This window comes from Lepidochelys kempii, chromosome 1, assembly GCF_965140265.1.
Source record: "Lepidochelys kempii isolate rLepKem1 chromosome 1, rLepKem1.hap2, whole genome shotgun sequence".
Taxonomy (NCBI): domain Eukaryota; kingdom Metazoa; phylum Chordata; order Testudines; family Cheloniidae; genus Lepidochelys; species Lepidochelys kempii.
In genome coordinates, this window is record NC_133256.1 from 184,225,123 (window position 1) to 184,248,619 (window position 23,497).

Below are 23,497 nucleotides of genomic sequence, written 5' to 3' on the forward strand. Positions count from 1 at the left end.
GTCTGGGAGAATGGTTTTCAGGAAGCTATACGTTTAAGTTGCATGGGTGAAATTTATCTTAGTGACTTGCATTAAGCCAACAAGGGACATGAACTGATGTAGAATATATCGGTCAGTGGGGAGCACTGAATTTCTAGTGTATAACGTAAACTAGTTGTAGCTACCATCTTTGACTTCACACTAAACTCCAGTGAACAGTAACCCAAGGCATGGATTCTGATTCATTAGGCCCTAAATGGTAACACAGGACTGAATTCCAGTTTCTAAGGAAGCTAGATACTAATCATACACATCTCCCTTGAATCTCAATCCACTTCCCCCTCTGCCAAACAGTGACACATTCACACACTTGCTCATCTCCATTAAAGTCCCTGGGACTGACACAAACAATTAAGATGCTAGTGGTGAGGTATTATGAAAGCTGATTTAATTTCACAGACTCAGACATTCAGATCCAGAATCAACACCCTCCAACTCTGGACTAAGACTGATTTGTTTTTAAACTGAAATTACGTTTCCTCGGTGCCCTCTATGCAGAATTCTTCTACCCGTGATTTTAAGAGATCTCTCCTCAGACCATCCCTGGCAGATTTTTCAATACCGTAAGACACCTCTGTCCCATGGAGTTTCCTATTCCACGGCTCTCAGCTGTCCTCCACTTTTATCCTGCCTCTGCTGTTTGTTCAGCTCATGGTACCCTCTTCACAGGATGAACCATGTAGCTTCTAAGTGCTACTGTGGAAGTCAGAAGGGCCAGTTACATCATCAAAGCACAGAAAGAGCTGCCCTCCCTCTCTTCAAATCCTGTCACCCCTAATGAGTTGCAGTAGTCCACCAGGAGGGATTACAGAACAGTGGGCAGAACTAGAATGGATTCAGAGCGCCATGTGCTTCTCTGGGGCCTGTTTATGTGCCAAGTAGAGGAAAAGGATGCTGGAGAGCGCGCTAACCAGGAATATCACATCGAACCAACGGTGATAGAAATTGAACTGCAGCTCCCCCAAGACTTCTGTAATAATAGTGCGATACTCTGGGGGCATACTCATCCGGATTAGGAGAACAGAAGAGACGAAGTACATCCCCTGGAGATAAGATACAAGAAGCACATCAGTTAACTGCTTCACAGGTGGCTACTTTGCTGAGATGTGACAATTTGATAAAAGCTCACTAGCTGGTCTGGATACTCACCATAATCTGTGCCAACAGCAGAACAATAACATTGGAGGACTTGCTGCTGGAGATGGCATAGAAGAACTGTAAAGAGGAAAAAAAAAGTACTGAAAATAGGACTCTCATCCTATTTTCACCCACAGGCAAGTTTGTGCTCCCTTCTACAGGAACATGGAAGGAATACATGCTCCAATCATTTCCCTTTAGTCCTAGAAACCAGCACTGAAAGAAAAAGACGTGCTTCCTAGATGTACATGTACACCCCACTTTTCAAAGGTACAGACCTGAGCCTTGTCCCCAGTAGAGCTACAAGTGTTTTAACGTGTGTCCCACTAAACCAGCTACTAACACTGCATGGCCAGCCTCTGTGGAGAATCCAGTTTTAAAAAAACAAAACAAACAACAACCCAAAATACATTCTAGCCTAGGTACGACTAAGCCCAGTTTACAGGCCAGCATCAATGGGTCACCCTGTTGTGTGTTGCCACAGTTTTCCCTCATGGTTGTACTAAAGCATTAATCCCCTACCTGCTCCCCAGAAATAGCCAGCAGTTTAAATGAAGTAACCCAAGTCCTCTTAATCACCATTCAATACCAAATACTAACAAATCCAGGCTTCCACATCACTGTTAAGCTTTGTCTACACTACACTTCCTCTCTTAAAATTTCCCAATCTTACTACCACTGATCGTAAAAACAGTGGAAGGGCTAATATAAATCACCCACAGGCAGCAACCAAGGATTTAACCATTAGATCTGTTCTGAGCAGCTAGAAAGCCTGCTGATTAAATTGATGGCAGCCAATTTACACTAGCATGACTACTGTTGGTAGCAACAGGGAGATTCTGTTTTGAGAGAGGAAGTCTAGTGCAAGGACAGTCTCACAGATTATACTAAGAGTTTTAAAACATTTATACTATTTAGAGCCTTAACATTAACACCATTCCTCTGCTTGGACTGGAGGCACTTATAGATTGTGCATTGCATTTAGTGACTGAAATTGCTGAAAGAATTCTTATTGGGACCATTCCCCAAATAAGACAGAAAAAGTTATCCTCCCCTTCTCTAATTCAGCATAAAAGACCTTTTTCTCCATCCCATTCCCTGCAAGGACTTCTATCCCAGCCCTCCTCACCCCTATTTGTTCACTAACTGAATTGAGACCACAGGTCCTACATTTGTACTGAAGGTTTACACCAGAGGTTTTCAACCTGGGGTCCGCAGACTATGTCTAAGATTTCCAAAGGGGTCCGCACCACCATTCAAAAATTTTTAGGGGTCCACAAATGAAAAAAGGTTGAAAACCTCTTGTTTACACAGTGCTCTCTTGACTAATTTAGAAATACATGAAAGCTCTCCTGGACTGCTATCACATAAAAGGGCCCTGGCCAGGCATACCTTTGTGAGTGTGATCAATAAGCCTCTGATGGAGGTGACGATGATTATTCCAACAAGGATAAAGGAAATGTGCTGAGACCAGAATTTTACCTGCACCAACAAAAACAGGAAATTGTTAAATCCCTGGAGCCAGGCATATGAAAAATGTGTGTGGATGTGCACTTAACGGGATCTCTGAATTCTCATACTGTGCAGATACTCACTACAGAGAAATTTACAAACAGGTATATATTCTCCTGCAAGGACACACAGATGGGTACTTTCATGTGCAAGTGCTTACTCTACACACATGGGAAATGCACAGATCTAGCCTATGTGGACTTCATGGAAGGAACTGGGGGTCCAGAAGTGAATATTTACAGAAGTAAATACAAAAGAACACACATCTATTTGGTATATAAAGGTAACTGCCTTGTAGATACATGAAATATACTAGGCAAGGTCCATCTGTGTTTCCATCTGTTCACAATAAACATGTGAATCACTGCCCTCTTCTGGATAGCTGGTATATGGCTACAACAAGCAGAGGAGATTATTATTATAGGAAGGGCTGGTAGCCCCATTTATTATTAAGGTTGCCCAACACATTTCTTATAAGACTCTCTTTTCAATTGGTTATAACGTGGTCACATTTTAATTATTTGAGCTGAAATTTTCCATGGAAGGTGTCTGCCTCAAAATTCCAAAAAGTTTCGGTCAAACAATTCAGCCATTTCTAAGCTATGAAAAAGTACATTGTTTTGACCATGTTAAAAAATTCCAGAGACCTTTTCTTTGAAAAGCAGTATAGCCCCCATACATTGGAGTAGGGACTTGAAATTGGGGGGGGGGGGGGGGAGGAAGAGGAGGCGAATATGCCTTTTGACATCCTTGTGAAAATCCACCCAAATGTGTCCAAGTTACATAAACCTGAGATAAACTGCAGTTCGAACAGACTTGGCAGAGACTTGCTGGAACGCAGTTATATTCCCCGAAGATTCAATTCATATTGAAACGGCTCCAGCCCAAGGCTCAGCAGGACTCTCCCTACAATTGCAGCTCTGAGCTGCTGGGGGTTGTGCCAGGTCCAGCAGGGTGGTTTAAAATCAATTTTTATTTAAATAAGATTTTTTTTATTGTTGTTTAAATTACAATGTTTTTCTTTTTAAAAATAAACATGTTTAAAATGAAATCTTAATTTGATATAAAATACATTAGGTCTAAACTTCTAATAATTTATTTGTAAATGTGAAACATATATTGGTAAGAGAAGTTTATGTATACAAAACATTTAAGGTTGTTTTGTTTAATAAATATAAATATATGCTGTTTTGTGTATTTAAATAACTTCCAGTTACCATCCTAATGCAGTTTGATACAAATGATGAGCAAAAAGTTAATTATCTAGTAAAGAATATCTCATTCACTATTTTCTAACATACTAAAAATGTAGAATTAATAAGAATCTGAAAATATTAAGCTATGTAATTGCTTAAATAAATGTAGATACAGTGTTGTATCTTCCTAGGTAGCAAACAGGCGTATCAAATCTAGTATAAAGGCTCTATTTAGCTGTAAGTCAACGTTTTAATGGTTAGATCAAGGGTGGGCAAACTTTTTGGCCTAAGGGCCGTATCTGGGTGTGGAAACTGCATGCAGGGGCAGGGGGGTGGGGCGGGGCATGGGAGGGAGCGTGGTGTGCAGGACAGGTCTCAAGACAAGGGGTTGGGTGCAGGAGGAGTGTGGGAGGGGGCTCAGGCAGGGGGTTGAGGTGCAGGAGGGGTACAGGGTGCAGCAGGGGGCTCAAGGCAGGGGTGCGGGGTGCAGAGTGTGGGCTCCGGCCTGCCTCCACTGCCAGAAGAGGGGAGAGACCGCAGGGACATGGTGCAGGCCACTTCTGGGAGCAGCATGGGGCCAGGGCAGGTAGGGAGCCTGCCTTAGCCCTGCGGCGCCACAGGAGTGGCAATCCTGCAGGCCAGATCGAAAGCCCTGATGGGCCATATCCAGCCCACAGGCCATAGTTTGCCCACCCCTGGGTTAGATCAACCAATGAGAATGTACCTTCCTTTAGTAAATAACAAAGAGTGGAAAAATGGAAAAGTTGATTAAAAATCAATTATCAAAATAGAGGCTTTCCACTTGGTGATTTAAATCATTATTTAATTTGCCTTGATTTAAATCAATCCATCCTGAGGTCCAGACACCTAAACTGAGATCAGGGAGCCTGTCTCTGATGTGCTCTCAATTATTCCCCGTCCTCCTTCTGCACCTGATCCAGGAAACCTGAGGGAGGAATTGGGGGGGGGGAGGGGGGGAAATAGTATGTGATCATTAGGGTCCTATCAAATTCATGGCCATGAAAAATGTGTCACGGACCATGAAATCTGGTCTTTTGTGTACTTTTGCGCTATACTATGCAGATTTCACCAGTGTTTCTCAAACTGGGGGTCCTGACCCAAACAGGAGTTAAAGAGGGGCGGAAGGTTATTGTAGGAGGATTGGGTATTGCCACCCTTGCTTCTGTGCTGCCTTCAGAGCTGGGTGGCTGGAGAGCAGCGGCTGCTAGCCAGCCAGCCACCTAGCTCTGAAGGCAGTGCCCAATCATGCCATCCCTACTTCTGTGCTGCTGCTGCTGGCAGTGGCTCTGCCTTCAGAGCTGGGCTCCTGGCCAGCAGTCACCACTCTCCAGCCAGCCAGCTCTGAAGGCAGGACTGCTGCCAGTAGCTGCACAGAAGTAAGGGTGGCAATACAGTGATTCCCCCACCACAATAACCTTGCAACTCACCCCCCACAACCCCTTTTTGGGTCAGGATCCCTACAGTTATGACACCATGAAATTTCAGATTTAAATATCTGAAATAATGAAATTTACCATATTTAAAATCCCATGACCGTGAAGTTGACAAAAATAGACCATGAATTTGGTAGGCCCCTAGTGATCGTGTAACTACAGACTGTACCAGAATGCATACACACAAGGAAGCTGAATTAAGGCTTCACTGGCAACCTTAATGCTGGCATTTCCTAACTTTTGAGTGCTTGACGTCACAACCTTAATCACGTCCTTTTAATGTACTTTTGCGTGTGTAATTATTTATATCGCATCAGAAAAGTGTAACACTTTACAAGAAAAAAGTGAAAGCTGAAATAAGCAGAAATAAAAACACAAGCCCTAATTCAAATGGAGCATACGGGAAGGTGGAGTCATTTCATGTGTTACATGTAATCATGTGCCACAAACCAACTAGTATACAAATTGTAAAAGCACACACTTATTACGATCCACATAGAATGCAATTGTAAATATTGTCTGTCCATGAATACACTAACGCAGACTAAATTCTGCAGGTCAGAGACTATTAATCTCTTATTCACAGCTGAGTATGTTGTCCATTCTTACTAACAAATATTAATTTAAGTCCTCAGAGATCTATTCACATGAACTGTAAATTCATGCAGTGTACGTGTACACACATTGTCCACTGCGCCCCTCCATACATTGACACGTCGGGGGACAGCCACTTCCATAGTGCCTTCCATTGAAGTGCTCAACATCCCCTAAGACAGGTATTGTTCTAATTTTACAGATGGGAAAACTGAGGCTCCTAATGGTTAAGTGACTTCTCCAAGGACACAAATCAATGGCAAAACCACAAACAAAAATCCAGCTGAGAGTTCTCTGCTCTAACCATGAATCTCTGCCTGAGAGTTATAAACAACCACCTATGGAAATAACTCCATTAAGATGGGGGTGAATGGAATGCTTGCACGTCACGGGGCCAGGACATAAAAGCTCAAAGGACCCTTTCCTCCCTCCAGGTCAGGATGTGCAGCATGGTGAGCTACTAAAATGCAATAGGTCTGTTGTGTGGATAGTGGACATCCTCCAGCATTAACTTCACTAGAAAAATGGTTAAAATCATGTGCTCTCTAAAGGCGATACCTAGAGGCTAATGCTGCATTATATCCATCTCTAGCATGGGGATAGTTGTGGACTCGGTGTCATAAAAGATACCTGCACAGGCGAGTCATAACTTTATGATGAGAGGAGTGACCATTAAGTTTGGATACTAGTGTATTAAGAGCAATGTTCACACCATATTTCCCATCTTAGAGATTGGTGGAGAAATCTAAGCCCCTTCTCGGAGTCCTATTAATACCCACCAGCTGCTCCCATGACACCAGTTCAGTTAGTAATAGATAAAACAGCAATTACTGATGTGAGTGGGGGTTTTAAATGGTTCTCACATCAAACTGGATTCCCAGATAATTTACAGTGATCTCAATTCCTCTTGTGACTGGATCAGTCTTCCCAACTCGATCAAATACGATGTTGATGGTTGCCTGCAGGAGAGACACAAGTGCATCAGTTCAAGGGAATGTGGTATACACAGCACAACTGTATCTGTGAGACTCATACATGTCCTTTGCTCTGTATTTCACTGCAGAACAATCCTATAGAGTTAACTGAGAGTATACAAAACGTATGAAAACACACAATGCAGTAAGGAACAGTTATCCTAAATGGATGCTAATTTCAATCAAAAAACTAAATTTCCAGGAGCAGGACGTATGAAAGGAAACTGGAAGAATATTCTTAAGGTGCAGGCAAGAATGTGTGTGTAAAGTCTCATTACCCATATGTGTCAAACACAATCCAAGCAAGGTGTAACCCTCCATGCAAGATGTTTATGGACAACAATATACAACATTTACGTACCATGAAGATTTTCCAGACACAATAGATGGAGAAAAAGTAACCCAGGAAATTAAAATATTTCCCCTGGAAAGTTTTGGAGTATTCTATTCTCTCCTGAAAGGGAACAAAAGCCACTCATACATTTAACATTTTCAGGTTCACATAAAATTCAAATTTATAAGTTTTAAATAATTACCAGTAAAAAACAGCAATGACTACTTTGACCTTCTACAGCTCTCGCCATTCAAGTGTTTACAAACACTTACATTAATGAATGAACCTCAAATCCCATGTGAGATAGAGCTGTAACAGTAGCTCCTCTTATGAATGGGGAAACTGAGGCACTGACCAGTGACGTGCCAAGGTGTCACAGCTAATAAAGACCTGGAAGGAGAATCCAGATCTCCAAACTTCCAGTCCTGGCTTCCATTAAGCCATGCCACCTCTTGACATTTTAGCACTGGCGTGTATTAATTTTTATACAACGTAAGAACTCATCACTTCAGTACATTGTGAGGCCAATCTGCAGAAGAAAAGACTAGGTCAGGGCCTTATTAGCAGGGGAACTGAGCACAGGCCCCTTGGTTACTCTTTCTCCTATCCCAACACAGTATGGGATTGTTGGCCTTTTCTGAGACATAGTACATGTTCCATTGCATATTTGAACTGGGGAAAATGGCTTGCCATCTGACCCCCAGATTTGAGAAACAGACTCTTCCAATATTGTGCCAAAGCTGAGAAACCAGCTACTGTTTTTGTCGTTGTCAGCTGAATGACTTTAAAATTACTTCTGCCTATTTTGCTCATCCTCTCCCAGACTATCAATCTAGCTCTTTGCTCTGTACCTTGGTTGCATGCAGGTCAGCAGTTTCTAGGAAAAGCTGCCGACTCAGCTCTTCCAGCGCATCCACTTCCTGCTGGATAAGGGACAGATCTGGCAAACCAGAAGAGTCAAGGGTAGAATTCTGCAGAAGTTGCTAACATCAGCTGGAAACAAACATACCCTGAGGTTCCTCCATTCCTGGACTCCCTGCACAGACACAATCTCAGTTTAAACTGCACCAAAAACCCTCATATGATAGAATCTTCAGAGCACTCCACTGTAACAATGCTGGGCAGCATAGTCCCTTCAACAGGGTCGCATAACTGATCTCTGTATCACAAGCAGAGGAATCCACACTACCAAATAGAACCAAGTCTCTCCCAAAAACTAGCTGCTTTGTTTTGATAACATCCGCATACCTTAATCTCCACTAAGAACTTCCTTGTGTTACTTGCATTCCATCACCATCTACAGGACTTCTGCTGGGAGTTACAGACTGGTTATCAAAGCATGTGGAGAATTTTCCTCACCATGCATACCCTTCTGCTCCTTCCTGTTGGCCCAGAATCCTACCCAAATGGCTCTAAGTAAGGTTCCCTGCCCCTCCCCGAAGCGTTTTGGGGGATTTGAATCTGAATGCTTAGCAAAAGCTATTGTCTTTCTGTAACTCCTGCAGTTTCCTAAGCCTCACCGCACCCCTTCTCACAGGATTCCTTTCTATTTTGTTCTCATCAACACTCTCCCTACACCAACCCTTACCTGATCAGATGTCCAATATTTTGTTGTGCTATAGTGTAAGCTCTTTGAGGCATAAAGTGTTTCTGACTCTATGCTTTGGGAAGAGCTGTGTGATATATAAATGCTTAACAACACTGGCCTCCCTGTCCTTTTTCCTAATTAAATCCCATTTCTACTCAGCAGGGAGCTAGCCTGAAGCCCCACGGACAGGAGAGGAAGGATACTTTCACTGCCAGGGGCCGATGTGGTAACACTTTTTATCATTCCCCAGAAGCCAGTGGGTTTGTTGTGCACTTCCCCCCTTTGGAACATGGTCCTATGGGCCATTGCCATTCTGAAAAGAGAAAAGATTCAGTTGTTAGAAAACGATGCCTTGTGCAGCAGACATTGTGAAACTTATTCAGTGCAGAGACACACCCCTATCATTCACCCAATCACCAGTCCTGCTCCAGAACATCTCACTCAGCTCAGGAATGGAACCCAGTCCTAATCAAACAAGCTGCCATGCTGTTGAGGTTTCAGTAATACAGTAATTCACACCAATTAAAAATAAAGATTCAAATAGTGTCTCAGTCATGTGACTTGTCAGCCTCCTATGTCCTCTTCCAGATCATGTGACTCCACAGTCTTCAATGTCAGAGGGCCTTTCAGTGACCACACAACCCACCAAATGCCTCTCTCCTTTGGAGTACCTCTGTCATTGTACAACTGCCTTCTCCCCAGAGCTGTGAGGACTGGACTGAATCCAGCAATACTCTATGGCAACGGTTCTCAAACTGTGGGTTTGTACCCCATCCAAACTGGGTCGGGACCCCATTGTAATGAGGTCACCAGGCTGGCATTAGACTTGCTGGGACCCAGGGCAGAGGCCTGAACCCCACAACGGAGGGCCGAAGCCAAAGCTCAAGCTCCACTGCCTGAGGCAAAAACTCAAGGGCTTAAGCCCTGGGTGACAGGGTTTGGGTTTTGGCTTTGCCCCCCTTGCCTGGGGCGGTGGGGCTCGGGCAGGCTCAGGCTTCAGTCCCGGGGTCATGTAGTCATTTTTGTTGTCAGAAGGGGTTCGCAGTGCATTGAAGTTTGAGAACCGCTGCACTTTGGTAGTCATTAAGGGGCTGTGTGACAAGCTTTCATAAAACAGAATCATGTAAAGCCATTAAGGGTGGGACTGTTTGATGCTTTGGACCATCTGTACAAGACTTCAAGAACTGGTTCAAATACAAAAGCAGCTGCTGTATATTGTCTCTCATGCTCCCATTTACACTACAACTCAATCTCTATAATCACTGGCTCCCAGCCTCATTACTTCAACATTTCACTGCACTGAAACGTATGAGCCACTTATCCAACCCTAAGCTGAAACCTTTTCATAGCATTGTCAATGCAATCTATGATTCCACTCTGTTTACTTGTCCCCTTTTTTGTATCTGCAGCCAGTAGAGCCACATTTGGCATCAAGCCCTCTTCAAGGTCATTGATAATTATTTTAAACTAAAGCACCCCTCTCTCCCAACTCAAAATATTGACCCTTGTGACACCCAGCACAGAACAGAGGAAAAATTCTCCAATAACAAAGAATCTCTAACTATTTAATTCCTCCTTATCCTAAAAATGTGCAGCTGGAAGTGACCTCAAGAAGTTCAGGGTCTAGGCCTGTAATGGAACAGAACAGATTTTGTTTCAGGCCATGAAATGACTGCTACAATAACATACACCATTCTAACCCCTTCAGGCCACTTGTTTCACCAGAGCAAGGAATCTTATCTGATACAGTTATGCAACTACTTTCCACTCCTGACAGCCAAGATTTTGGCTATTCCAAAGACACCATATCCCTGCAATCTGCTAATCCCAACAGCATTGAAGTATCTTAATTCTGCTCTGTTCTCCTCACCTTTTCTTCTTGCTGATAATCATGTCTATGGTTTGGAGGAGACGGCGCTCCAGGGCTAGAATATCTGCATCTGTCACATTTCTGAAACATACACACAATAGCCTATTAGCCTTGGTACTCCACTCCAAGGAGAATGTGAACAAGGACAAGCATGTGGGACAAACAAATTGAAATTGAAGAGCTTTGTGAGGACAGCACACATCAGTGATGGAAGGGGTCTTGCAGTATAGACGGGACAGCTAGAATCAGCAGGCTTGGGAGGATGGGAAAGGAAAGGCCAGGACCAAACCTGGGCAGTGTCCTAGGGGAATCCGAGAGAGTGCACACACAGGAAGAAGGCAAAATCTCAAGGAGTGTACAGAATAAAATTCCAAGAGGCTGTGGTTACCTGAGAAAGTAGGACATGTATGTGTACGGACAGTTGACAGCACCAAATCCAGAAAGCAGAGCCATGAGTGTCACCCCAATCACACCTACTCGGCTGATGAGCTGCTCTATGGACAGGATTCCTGCAAAAGAGAAGACAATGTAAGTAAGGGGTTGTTTTTAACCGTATTACTTTACACTTTGGTGTCCTCCTAAAAGAATATAGTACTCATTCAATTACTTAGCCAAACTAATTGCCTTCAGAGTCCAGGTGCCAGAGGTAATTCAAAGTGTATGCAGGCAAGGGGTGGAGAGAGGAGGAAGAGAATGCTCTCCTAGGGAAGCATGTGAAACTCTCAGGTTTAAAAACGGGACAGGAAACCAAGGCTAAACAGAGTCTGTAGGAGACTGGGAATGGGCTGCACATTACCCTTCCGCTCTAAATCACTAGCCTAGAAGTGACCAATTTTTGTCATATGATGGCTGCTTGGTGGTCTTAATTCACTTTCTGGCAGACATCTGTCCATGTCACAAAGCCCACTCCTACAACTAGCACTGTATGGTACCAAGGGTATCATTTTCAGCAAAGAGACCAAGAACTGACGAGACTACAGAGATCAAAACTGGCCCCTCACTTGTAGAAGTGATCCCTCCACATCAGATCTGACACATGCTTGCAGGGCATGGCATTAGAGTAGAGAAGCTTATGCTGCTTCTGGCTGCGCTATATCCATCTTGTGGATACAGAGACTATCAGAGGTGCTATCTGTAACAGACATAGCAATTTCCTGCAATATCCCTGAAAGACTTATGGCATTACATTTATGTATTATTGTGAATCAGACTGTATGTAACATCTTCATGGGGGAGATATTACAACCCCAAGAAGTACCTTTTGGGTCCACTGGTTTACATGAATGGTTTAAGTATGATTGTGTTCTACTCCATAAGGCAGGGCTACCTGTTTCAGACTGGATTCTCCAGAGACCAACAGATAAAAAAAGGACATTTGGATAAATAGCCTGAATTTAAACTGACTCAGGGCCTTCCTTCTGACCCAGCAAATGGACAGGACCTGCTGTCTAAGGGGGACACCAATCTTCTTGGCAGGGGTAGGAAGGTCTTTGGCCTACTGAGGCCCCATAAGACTCATGGGTGAGCGCTGGTAAGTTTTTAACATGTACAGGAGCTTTTATTGTTTTTATATATTTTCTCTGTTATGTGTTTACCTTAAAAATACACATGAGTGCTTAGAAAGTGCTGCGTGGTAACTTACAACTGCTGGCAATTACATTTTTCATAGCATTTGAAGAGAGAGCAAAGAGCAGACTCTGGCCTGGTTAGGCAGTCTGACTTGCAGGGGAACTCAGTGTAGGCAAGGAACAGTGCAGCCTGGAAAACCCAGGTCAGGAGAGAGACATGGGTCACCAAGAGAGGTGACTGTTGAGGCGCCTGTAGCCGGTGCCCTCAAGGGACCATGGAGGGGGAATACAGGTGTAACTGCCATGAACTGTGACACTGTCACTGGCATTTTGAATTAGAGCTAAATTCACACTAAAAACATTGCAATAAAACACAGACTAAGGCACTGCATTGCAACCAAGGCAGTTAAAAAGCTAAGTTCCAAAATTTGGACTGAGTTTCATTTGTCCTTCCCAACCTTTTATTACCAGCCACAACCACACACCAGGTTTTCATATAAATCTGGTACCATGGACTAGTAAACACCACTCACCTTTGGGGAATGAGATACAAAGCAGCAGCCACACACTGCACATTTGGAGCTTATATGATTGCAAAGCTGAAGTGGCTGAGAGCCAGGCCACATTTCATGCTTCAGGGAAGGGAAATAAATGATGAAAACAATAGCAAAGGGCATTAACAAAAGGGGATTGAGACCACAGAGTCATGTGCAGCCACATGCAGATTTACATCAGTTACAAAGCAACAATACATTGGCCTTTTGCCCCACGTGCTATTATATTGGAGCAGGTAAAATACAGATGCCTTTAAAAATGACATGTTCAACTACTTAAAGCAAGATATCCCAAGCTTTTCCCAGCATTCTTCCTCTTGTGATCAGAGAGGAGACATACCAAGTGTTCATTTTATAAAGTCAGAATGAGGGGCAACAAAAGTTTTAGTGGAAAACTAATTAAAGTATATACTAATCATGCTGGTGATGCAACAGTGGGCACTCTTCTCTTATAGTCTTTCTATGCCAATGCCTGCATATGGTGCTAAGGGGCACCGTGTGACTGTAAGTGCTGTCTTTAAGAGTAGATGTAAAAAAAAAAAAAAGAGAGATTCTTGAAATTTCCAGTGGTCAAAGATTCCATGGCACTTTCACACATAGATTAAGAGGGTTAGCTCCCATGCCCTGGCCAAATTCCAGTTGGGTGGTCACATTCTGCCAAACCAAGCTCCTCCTGCAGCTTTAAATGGATACACACTACTTTCCTCCAATTCCCTAAACTGCTGTGCAATGTTGCTCTACACTACTGAAGAGCTGCTGTATTCAATCCCAGAGGAGGGTGGATTTCAGTGGGATGTGAAGTAATCAGGCATTCTTTCTCCGAGAGAAAAAATGTTTTCGAATCACAGGTGAAATCTTTCAGCTATTATAGGGTCAGGCCAGCCTGTTAATTTCTCCTTTCTTCTTGGGTCCTTTCAATGCTGGGGATCAGCAAGTGAGGGAGAATTCATCCATTAAGCATTTAAGGCCTGATTCTGCCGCCACCTCTGTGCACAGAATTCTCATTCATTTCAACAGGAGCTGGAGAACAACATGGTAACAAAAATCCGGTCTCAAGAATTCAGTACTGACTATTCAATAATGGGTGCTGATTCTTCTAAGTTCTCTTCTTCCATGGACTTGCTTTAGCACCCGCAAGAAAAGGAAGAATGTTGGTGGTGAACATTTAGGTCTTACGTTTTGGGGACTCTGCCCCCCAAAATGCAAGCAATGTTAAGTTCCTCTGGATTCCAGATTCACCCAGGACTTCCTGACCTGTTAGATTTCTGCTGTTTTCTGGAGGGAAAACAATACAAATGAATTAGGTAGTCCAGTTGTTTGGACCTGTGTTGTGGTGACATTAAAGGTTCATGGGGGTTTCCTGACTTTCAGAGCTTATTTTCGGGAGTAAGCAACCAGCTATGGAATGTACTTCAGTTCACAAGAGTTGCCAAGAGCACACAGTGTAATGCTGAAGCACTGTCTCTGCAGAGGAGGAGGAGGAGAAAGAAACATACATATGAAAACTCACCATGTTTTGGGCTGAGGATAGGAAATGGGTCTCCCAGTTTCCAGAAGAAATACATGAACGTCAACCAAACAACACAGGCAAAGAGCAGCCTTTGTCTATGCACTGAGAAAAGGGGAGAGAAAACAGGCATTATTAGGAAGTTCCTGTGTCTAGGCTTCATGCAAGGCTGCAGAATCACTACAGTGGTCTCAAGATTGTGTTGCACAGAGATGATTAAAACAGGAGCAATCTGGCAGTGCTACTGTGCTGACAGTATCTATTACCGTAACTCTTATGAAACTGGCCAACTCCAAACGGCTCAATCACCTGACAGGCACAGTCAAGAGCAAGGAGTAATGCAATGCTTCCTCTTTTTGGGAGCTCTGGGACAGCCTGCTCCTCAAGGAGGTATAAACAATCCTGGAGCTCGCACACACTGGGAGGACACATGCTGCCACATCTCTTAAGGAGATGCAATATGCATGATCAGCTGTTCTAGCTTGGGCAGGGATAGAGCAGAGCCCTGACCCCACTTTCTGTTAGTACTTCCTACCCCCATTAGCACTGTAAGGCAGTGGTTCTCAACCTATTTACCACTGTGGGCTACATATGCAGCTCTCTGTGTGTTATGTAGGCTACAGCCACACAATATATTAACTACCTGTATGGCCCTAAGGATGTCAAATAGGCTACAGCTGTGTGCTGATTGGGCTGTAAGCAGCCCATGGGCTGAGAACAACTGCTGTAAGGGAACAGTTCCTGCACTTGGAAGAGTCTGTGGACTGCATCTTGCCCTTCTTCTGTATAGGGGAGAGAATGAGGGGAACCTAGCCCTACTTGTGAATGCACACAGAAAATTGGGCTAGAAAGTGTTACAGCTGACAGTGTCGGTATGTGCTCATATGTGACCCAGGCTTTATGATTTGTAACTATAAGCCTTTCCTGAGCTCTGACCAGCAGAAATTCTTGTTAATTAAAAATAATACTTTTAAACAAACAAATTTTCCAAAAGGAATTAAGTAATCTTGTGATTAAAGGCCAATGGGAGGGAATGTTTAAATCCATCAATGAAGAATGCAGCTGGGGAACCCAAAACATTGCCAGAACTAACAATGCTTCTGGAAGATATTACAAGGAACACAAGGATTAATGAGCAGATCAAAGTTCTGAGTTTAAAAATACCTGCAGAAGAAATGGAAGACACTGGAGGCTAAGTAGCAAGAACACATAGCAAGAAAGAGTTAATGGAAGCACTAAAGTCAACACCCATCCCATGTGTCCTCTGCCAGGAACCTCTTCTTCATCCCAGTCAGTGCACCCACCCTCCACTCTCAAGCTGTAACAACAGAAAGATGGTGAACATCAGCAGCTAAGGCTGGGGAAGGACTAGCACACAGGAGAGTAAGCAGCAGCAGCAGATAGGTATGTCAGCCAATGAGGAGCCTGAGTCCTTATCTTAGGAAGGTTGGGGAGAAGAGCGAGGACTAATTTACTAGGCTTCTGTGTGTCATTTGACTTCCCCCCAAAACAAGACAGTCAACACAAGGGCTCTAAGGACCCTTAGACCTGCAAATGGTAAAGCAACAAATTCCAATAATGTTACCAACAGGCACCAATCACCTTCAAGAACCAGGAAAGGGAAGAAAACATGAAGAAAAATATCATCTGTAGGTATCATGCAGAATGTCTCCCAACCTGCTTAGTGGGGGCTCTGAGCCCAGAGAGGTATTGTGACTAGAATTTGGTGCTTTACATTTACCGATCAGCTTCAATATAAACAAAGACTGAAAATCAAACAAAAAAAAGGGGGGGGGGGAGGAAGGGGGGAGGGAAACAAAGCTAAAAGAAGTAAAGAAATAGAAAGAAAGGTGAAGAGGCAGAAACACGGCTGAAAGGAAGAACCGAAATAGCAGTTGCTGAATTTGGGCAAGAAGAAATAAATAATAATCAACTCTTATGTAGTGAGACAATTTACTGAATACCGGTATTTTTAATGAGCCCCCTTGTTTAGAGTATTAAGGGCCAAGGGTTGATTTAATTACTTCCAGAGTGAACAGTCTGTCACACGGGAAGCCCCGAAAACTTTCAGAGACAGGGAAAGAGGAGTTACCCAGTAAGAACTGCCAGAGTAGGGAGAAAAATGAGACATCTTTCAAAGAGAAAGAGGCCTGTCCCCCACTGTGAGGCATAATTCTCAAACCTAACAATCTCACTGCTGTAAATCTGCATACTCACATAGTCGAATATTGCTCACAATGAAGTAGCCAATGTAAAAAGGCACCATGAAGACTAGGACGAGCAAAATCACACACAGGTTCAGTTTCCAATGAAAATACCGAGAGCTGAAAAGGAATCAGAAGATTGGTCAGGACCTGATCATAACGCAAAGGATTCCTCTTAAAGCTGAAAACATCTCACCCCTTCCCTTCAGACTAAGTTGCACAGCTAGATAACACTGACCTAAAAGCAGCACACTGGGACACCCCATACTGGATCTTACTCTAGAGCTCACAAGTGTGCATAAAAAAGCAATTAGCATACCAGAACACAACAATGGGCCATCTAATCAAGTATCCTGTGTCCACAGTGGCCAGTGCAACTCCATAATGCACCTAATTGAGCAATAAGGCAAAATTTCTTCCTAATTCCAGCTAAGGATCAATTTATGCCCCAATGCAGGAGAATGAGAGTCCCTGTCAATTTTTCCTAGCTAGTATAATTTAATATGTTCTTATTTATAGTGGTACTCATGCAAAGATATTTTCATCACTGACACTGCAATGGCAAATTCCACAGAAAAATAATACATTTCCTTTTATCTGTTTTAAATGTGTTGCCTTTTAATTTCCTTGAGTGCACTCTTATTCTTGTATCATGGGAAAAGGTAAGTCGGAACACCCAGCTGGCAGCCTCTATATCCCTCTGTTCAATATCCTCTTTTTCTATTCCTTTCTGAAGTAGGCCTAATACTTTGAACTCTCTTTTTATATGGAAGCCCTCACTCCATGTCTTCAGTCATTTTAGATTAGTCAAGCAATCCTGATTTCACGGTTCAAGATTTACAGTTACTGTTTTATCATTCTTACTGTTCAATTAACATAGTATCTTATTTGCTGTTTTCATCACAATCAAGCACTGAGCAAATACTCTCTGTAGCTCTTTATAATTACAGAGCACTTCACAAACATTATCTGAATTAATCCTCACAACAACCCTGAGGGAAATAGTGTAAACAGAATGCTCATTTTATAGATGGAGAAACTGAGGCAGGAAGATAAGTGACTTGCCCAAAGGACTCAGAGCAAGCTGGTAGCAGAGACTGGATGGGAACTCAGCAGCACCTGGCTTCCAGCCTCATGCTCAATCATATGAATGACCCTGTTGTTCAGATGTCTTCATAGAGCTATTCATAATGTTGCCTTCAGCTTTTCCTTGATATGGGGACAATTAACTCAGAAATAGTACCAGAGCAGCTAGAGAATAAAACAAAGGCCAGGCCCTGATCTTGCAGCCCCCATACTTACCTGCTATTTAGCACCCCCAGGATCTCAAAGATGATGAGTTCAAACATGGTGCAGGAGAAGGCAAAGGTCACAGAGAAGACCACCTGCACCACATACTGTCGCACCTGTGATGGAGCAAACACAAGACAGGAGTCACTTCCATCCTCACTGGGTACTGGCCAAGTACATATCAGACAGGGGAAATAAACCATGAGGTGCCTCAGTACACAACAAGGTCTACACTTGAGGTGCCCGGACCTTGCCAAAACAGGGGGGATAAGCTAGCAGTTTGCAAGGAGACAGAGGACTACATCCAGTTTGTACAACATTGAGCTGATTGTAGCTGCCTTTGTACTTAAGACAGGTGCTGTACGTAGAAAGACTACATGCTCCAGCATACAATGCAGTCAGGCCACATGAATCAAGATGGTGGATCACTTGCTGGGTCCTGTAGTCTCAGCTGGCCCAAACTCTGAATTCTAGACATGAGTATCCATGGTTCGTATTGTAATACTCTATGGGACTACATTTGCCCTGCACTTTGGCCGTTCCTAACCTACACAATACTCTCTCTCATATCCCTCCTATTTTGCTACACTGTCACAATTTTATTCCCCATCAGCTTCTTCCTAACAATCCAATCACGCTGTCTTTTAACAGCTTTCCAAAATTTAAATTCAAGGGACACTATCAACTTAAAAATAATGTCTGTGTGAAAATTTTGTACCTATGACTGTTATGAGGAACACACACGGTGAGTATAACCAAAAGTGATGAGGAATATATCTAAATATATATTTTCTACATTTTCAATTTGTTTATATTTAACAGTACTGTGTATGATAACTTTCACGGTTTCCTCAGTATTGTCCATTTCCCCTGTTGTCTAGGTGGGTTTTTCAAGTAGCAACAGGGGAGGAAAAACATTCTTTTTTAAAAACAGGAAAATGTAACTGTAAAACCACAAAAATACAGCTGAGAGGAGTAACTCAAAGGAAGGGGAAGTACCCCAAACTGTTTTTTACTTATTTTATTAAATGGACTAGATTCCAATGTTACAGCTTCACCGTAAGATGTAAAGAGTCACAGTTTGAATGAAATAGCCCCTCCTCACCTCATAGTCCTTGAATAGCTTGCGCATGAAAAACAGCCACCCAAATCCAAAGAAGAGCACCTGTAAAAGAGAGGCCAATCCAAAGGTATTGGTTAGGAAAAAACATGCAAAATGTGAAGTCCCAAGCTTCAGGACAACACCACATCAGGCAATGCAGAGAAAGGACTACAGCACCTGGTCTTCACACAGTTTCCAAATATCCAATAACCAGGGAGGTCTAAAATGGCTGCTGGCATGGGGAGAGGGAGAGATTAAAGTGAGATGAAATGTAACAGAGACACAGAGTACCACTGCCTTACTGCAGACCCAGTAATGCACAACTTTACAATGAAAGCGGGCAGAGGAAGTGGGAAATAGAGGCAAAACAAGCATGCCTCTTCTAGGTATAAGCAGACATTACAGAAATCATCTCTTTCACTAGACTAATGAAGACCTAGAATGCATTCTATTTTTACATAGCAGCCTTAACACACTATCTCACAATGCTTTAGAAAGACTGGTTTAAGTGAAAGAAAAAAGTTTAAGATGAGAAGCAGTTTACAGGGAGAGGAAGGGAGTTACAAATAAGGCAGAATACATGAAAGCAAGAGCCTCCTCATCTGTAAAAAGTTACAGGGAGAAGACAGATCAAGCTCAATAATGCTTTTCCTTATATACTGCTTGTCATCAGAGATTCGCAAAGCAAAACACTTTACTAACTTACATTAGCTAAGCCTCACAACACCCTTTCGGGAGGTAGAATAAATACCATATCTATTTTGGGAATGGATAAACTGAGGCACACAGAGGTTAGATGACTTGGTCAAAAGTGAACAAGTCAGCTGCAGAACTAATAGAACAGAACTCTGGAGCCCTGACTGCCAATGCCCTGCTCTAGCCACAGGACCACACCTGTCTCCCAGATGGCACAAAGGCATTGGTCTAAAAAACAGGTGGATAAAAGTTAAGAGAAGATGAACAGAAGGAACATGGAGGATTCTTTTTTAAAATTTATTTTAAAGGGATATTTTTGATGTCAGAGATAGGATCAGAAAGGCAGAACAGATGGCAGTGATACAGTGTCACTTCCTAGAGTGGGGGTAGTCTATTTTTTGTCAAGGTCCAAATTTCTGGGTCAAGGTATAGTCGAGGTCGGACAGACGCCAGAGAAGAAAATAAAAAAATAACAGCAATAATGATAATAAGTAAATAAAAAGATTTTGGGGTCCTTTCAAAAGTGTCTGGAAGTCCAGATTTGACCCACGACCCACCTATTGAGTACCCCTATCCCAAGAGCACATTAAAAATTTGATAGCATTATGGACCCCTGACATGCAGAGACCTGGGATTAAGGAGGAACAAAGAAGTTAATAGTAACAAGCAGTAAATGAGCAACATGAGGACGAATTCTGGCTATGCTCCTGAAATAGAAGAAATAAATTTACAGATAAGGAAGATCTGGAAAGTATGAGTCAAGGAAGACCAAACACTTTTGCTTGAAACCAGAATTAAAGTATGAATTAAGGAGGGTGATTGAGAGCAGTCAGAGAAATTGGGACAAGAAGGACTTCAGTCTTTGAAGTGACTGATAGCAAAAGGGTAAGAAAAAGGTAAGACTTATTACCATCAAGCAGAAGGTTTAAGGAATGAGTTAAGGAAGTATTGTAGGTGTTACTTACATAAAGTGATTCCAAGGCTGACGCTGGCAAGGAGCGGCTACAAATGGAGCAGAGAAGACGGACAAGACGCTGATCAAGTACACAGATCAATTTTTACCTAATAATATCAAGATTAGGGCTTCTTTGTTCCTAGCACTGTACAAACACTCAGGAAGACACAATCTGAAGAGGTTAGTGTCTAACTGAGGACACCACAAGTGATTGTGCCAATAATAAAGGGGTCAGAAGAGAAGAATAGTAATAAATTGGCACAATTACATAGGCTAACTTAAGTACGCACCTTGATGTTTCTGAAGATGATGCAAAGCCTCCCCCAGAAATAAAAGAGAAGCAATTTAAGAAGGTAAGAAATCAAATCAAAAATGACTAAAAAAGGAGACTTGCTTAAGGAGAACAGAGTGATCAACAGGTCCAAAAGACACACTGAAATCAAGCAGGATAAGAAGAAAAGGATGTGTCATTAGAGACAATGCACAAGTTATTACTAAGAAGAAGACAGCCTCAGCACTATGAAACGGTCAAAAACCAGACTGAAAGAAGTCAGAGAGGAAATGACACTATTTTTTAAGAACCTGGATGAGAGAGAAAAAAGAGAAAGGGGATAGGAAGAGTAACTAGCAAGTGAGGTAGGTTCAAGTAAGTGGGTTGTGTCCCGTCCACCCCCGCATATAACACTGTTTTGGCTATAACAGGGCAATGATCCATTTGAACTGGAATAATAAGGACAGGATGGCACGAGACACCGGAGGTTAATAAGGCTCTAAGTGAGATAGCTAGGTCTAAAATAGAGACTAAATGAAAGATGACTGATGGAAACTGGAGGAAATGAAAGAGATGGAGATGGTCCTGAGTTGCAGGTGGATCTAGGGAGAACGATGTGTCTGAGCTCCAACAGCAGTTGAAAAATACTTTCTAGAAACAGACTAAAATCTTTCAAACTTGGAAAGGAAAACTGTAGCAAATTCCTCAGCTCTAAGCAGGAGGGAGAGGCCATGAGTAACTAGCACTCTGGACAATGATAGACAGTAAGTAAGACAGTTCAAAGGACAGCAGGCTGAACTTTCGCCATGGGCTCCCACACTTGGCAAATTATGATTTGTGCAAATTATGTTGGGTTATAGGAATTCAATTTCTCACCCATGCTGCTTGGAAGCACAATCCTGAGATTTTACTTAGCTGAATACTGTTTCAGTAATTAAAAGATCCTGATTGATTTTGAGATTTGTATATAGTTTTATTCTGATGTGGACTTTACATCACAGAAGCAGGTTCTCAACAGGGGCCACCAATAGGTCCAGAGAGGGTTACAACCATCTTCTCTTGGTTACATGGGGGGGGGGGGGGGGTCCTGATTGTTTTTTCCTGCTGAAGCAGAGAGAGTCATGACACTGAACAGGTTGAGAAGCACGAGCAAAAGAGGAGGGAGCCGTAGTCTAAGCTAGCAATGAAAGTGCACTCACACTGGGCCACTGGATTAATGGGGAGCCCCTTCACCCCATAATCCTGGGGACTGCAGTGAGGCAGGAAGAGTCAACTCGAGGCATCAGGGAGGATTCTGCGGGCTTGTGGGCCACAGCGCAGCGAGTGCCCAGTGACAGGGCAGGATCTGGGGAAGAAGGAGGGAAATCTGGGGGCCCCCCGCCCGTTTCACTTTCTTTACACAGATATTACAGACCTCTGGGGGGGGGGGCCCAGTTCAATGTCCCCGCCTTAGTCAGTGCTGAGGGGGCAGCGCTGGGGGCCCCGGGACCATCCCCCCTTGGGTGAGCGCTGGGAGGGGGGTACGAGGCGCGTCACACGAAGCTGGGGTGGGGGCTGCAGCGCCGCCCCTTTACCGCCAGGCTGGGGCGGGGCCCAGCGATTTGGGGGGGGGGGGCTCGGCGTGCCAGTCAAACAGCCCGCGGGGCAGCCGGGGCCGGGTCTGGGCGGGGGTGGCGCCCGGCCCGGCCCCGCCCCGCTGCTGCGGCCCCCGCCTGCCCCGCGGGGGGGTCCGTGCCGGGCGGTACCTGGGAGGTGACCATGATGCCGGAGTCGATCAGGAAGCTCATGGCGGCGGCGGGGGGAGGGGGCGCTACCCGGAGCCGCCACAGGCCGCTCCGCCCCTCAGGCTGCGCGCGCGCCCCGCGCCGCGCTCCCGGCCTGGCTCCACCTCGGCGCCTGCGCGAGGGCGCGGAGCGAGCTCCGCAGCGAACGGGGCGCGGGAGTTAGATTAGAGGGGCGGGGCCATGAGAAAAAGGGCGGTGCCTGGGAGGTCCGCTTGGGGGCGTGGCCAATGCACAGGGGGCGGGGCACGGGAGCTCTTAGTGTAGGGGCGTGGCGGGCTTGGCGGGGCAAGGCCTTGGAGCTGAGGCATCCTAGCAAATGTTTTATCTAGTGCGTGTTATTTGTCTCATTTTCACAAGCACCTACGTTGCAAGCCAACTACCCCCTTAGTGGAAGAGTTTTACGCTAGGACTTGTTGAGCAGTTTCTGAGGCAAACTATGCTCTTAAATCAAAAAGCCTTTCACAAAATCTTGCTAGATTTAAGAAACTATATAAACCTGGCAACTCACCTAAGTACCATTTATGCTGTGTTTGGTCATCGCATCACATAGATGTAAAGCAGGGATCCCAAACTGTGCTCTGGCGGGAGCTGGCTGGTCCATATGGCACAGTTTGACTTTATTTGTAGCTGCTAAACTGCATTAAATAAACTGAAAATACATTAAACGCTTTCCTAATTTCACTTTCTCTGTGTGAGTAATTGCTGTAGTTACCACAGGGATGTTATTGTGATTGGGAATGGGAGGGGAAGGGGGCTAGTGCTATTATGAATAGAAAGGTTCATGATTCTCCATCAGCGGTGGTCCACACACAAAATAAAAGTTGTGCAACCGTTAGGGAAAGCAGTAAAATGTCCCATATTTACATGG

General features: G+C 43.8%; 1 protein-coding gene across 3 annotated transcripts; it reads right to left on the minus strand.

The window, feature by feature from the left end:
* Window positions 1-405: 405 nt before the first annotated feature.
* On the minus strand, window positions 406-22,745 carry LOC140895056 (Golgi pH regulator). 3 transcript variants are annotated; one of them, XM_073304228.1, is made up of 15 exons: window positions 22,591-22,735; window positions 22,045-22,211; window positions 18,927-18,986; window positions 17,834-17,937; window positions 16,545-16,651; window positions 14,331-14,432; window positions 11,087-11,207; window positions 10,699-10,779; window positions 9,032-9,141; window positions 8,092-8,180; window positions 7,268-7,360; window positions 6,796-6,891; window positions 2,569-2,658; window positions 1,189-1,254; window positions 406-1,082 (listed from the first exon to the last, which is right to left on the minus strand). In XM_073304228.1, the coding sequence occupies exons 3-15, from the start codon at window positions 18,951-18,953 to the stop codon at window positions 876-878; spliced, it is 1,293 nt and encodes a 430-aa protein (XP_073160329.1). In that variant the 5' UTR covers window positions 18,954-18,986; window positions 22,045-22,211; window positions 22,591-22,735; the 3' UTR covers window positions 406-875. The 3 variants fall into 3 exon arrangements, with proteins under 3 accessions (XP_073160329.1, XP_073160318.1, XP_073160336.1); XM_073304217.1 differs by lacking the exon at window positions 22,045-22,211 and having other exon boundaries at window positions 22,591-22,745; XM_073304235.1 differs by lacking the exons at window positions 7,268-7,360; window positions 22,045-22,211 and having other exon boundaries at window positions 22,591-22,745.
* Between the last annotated feature and the right edge of the window lie 752 nt (window positions 22,746-23,497).

Coding starts and splice junctions, on each gene's coding strand:
- LOC140895056 (XM_073304217.1), bottom strand. CDS start 22,632: ATGAGCTTCCTGATCGACTCCGGCATCATGGTCACCTCCCAG. Junction 17,938..18,926: donor AGCTATTCAAGGACTATGAG/GTGAGGAGGGGC, acceptor GCTCCATCACAG/GTGCGACAGTATGTGGTGCA. Junction 10,780..11,086: donor TACATGTCCTACTTTCTCAG/GTAACCACAGCC, acceptor TGTATGTTTCAG/AAATGTGACAGATGCAGATA.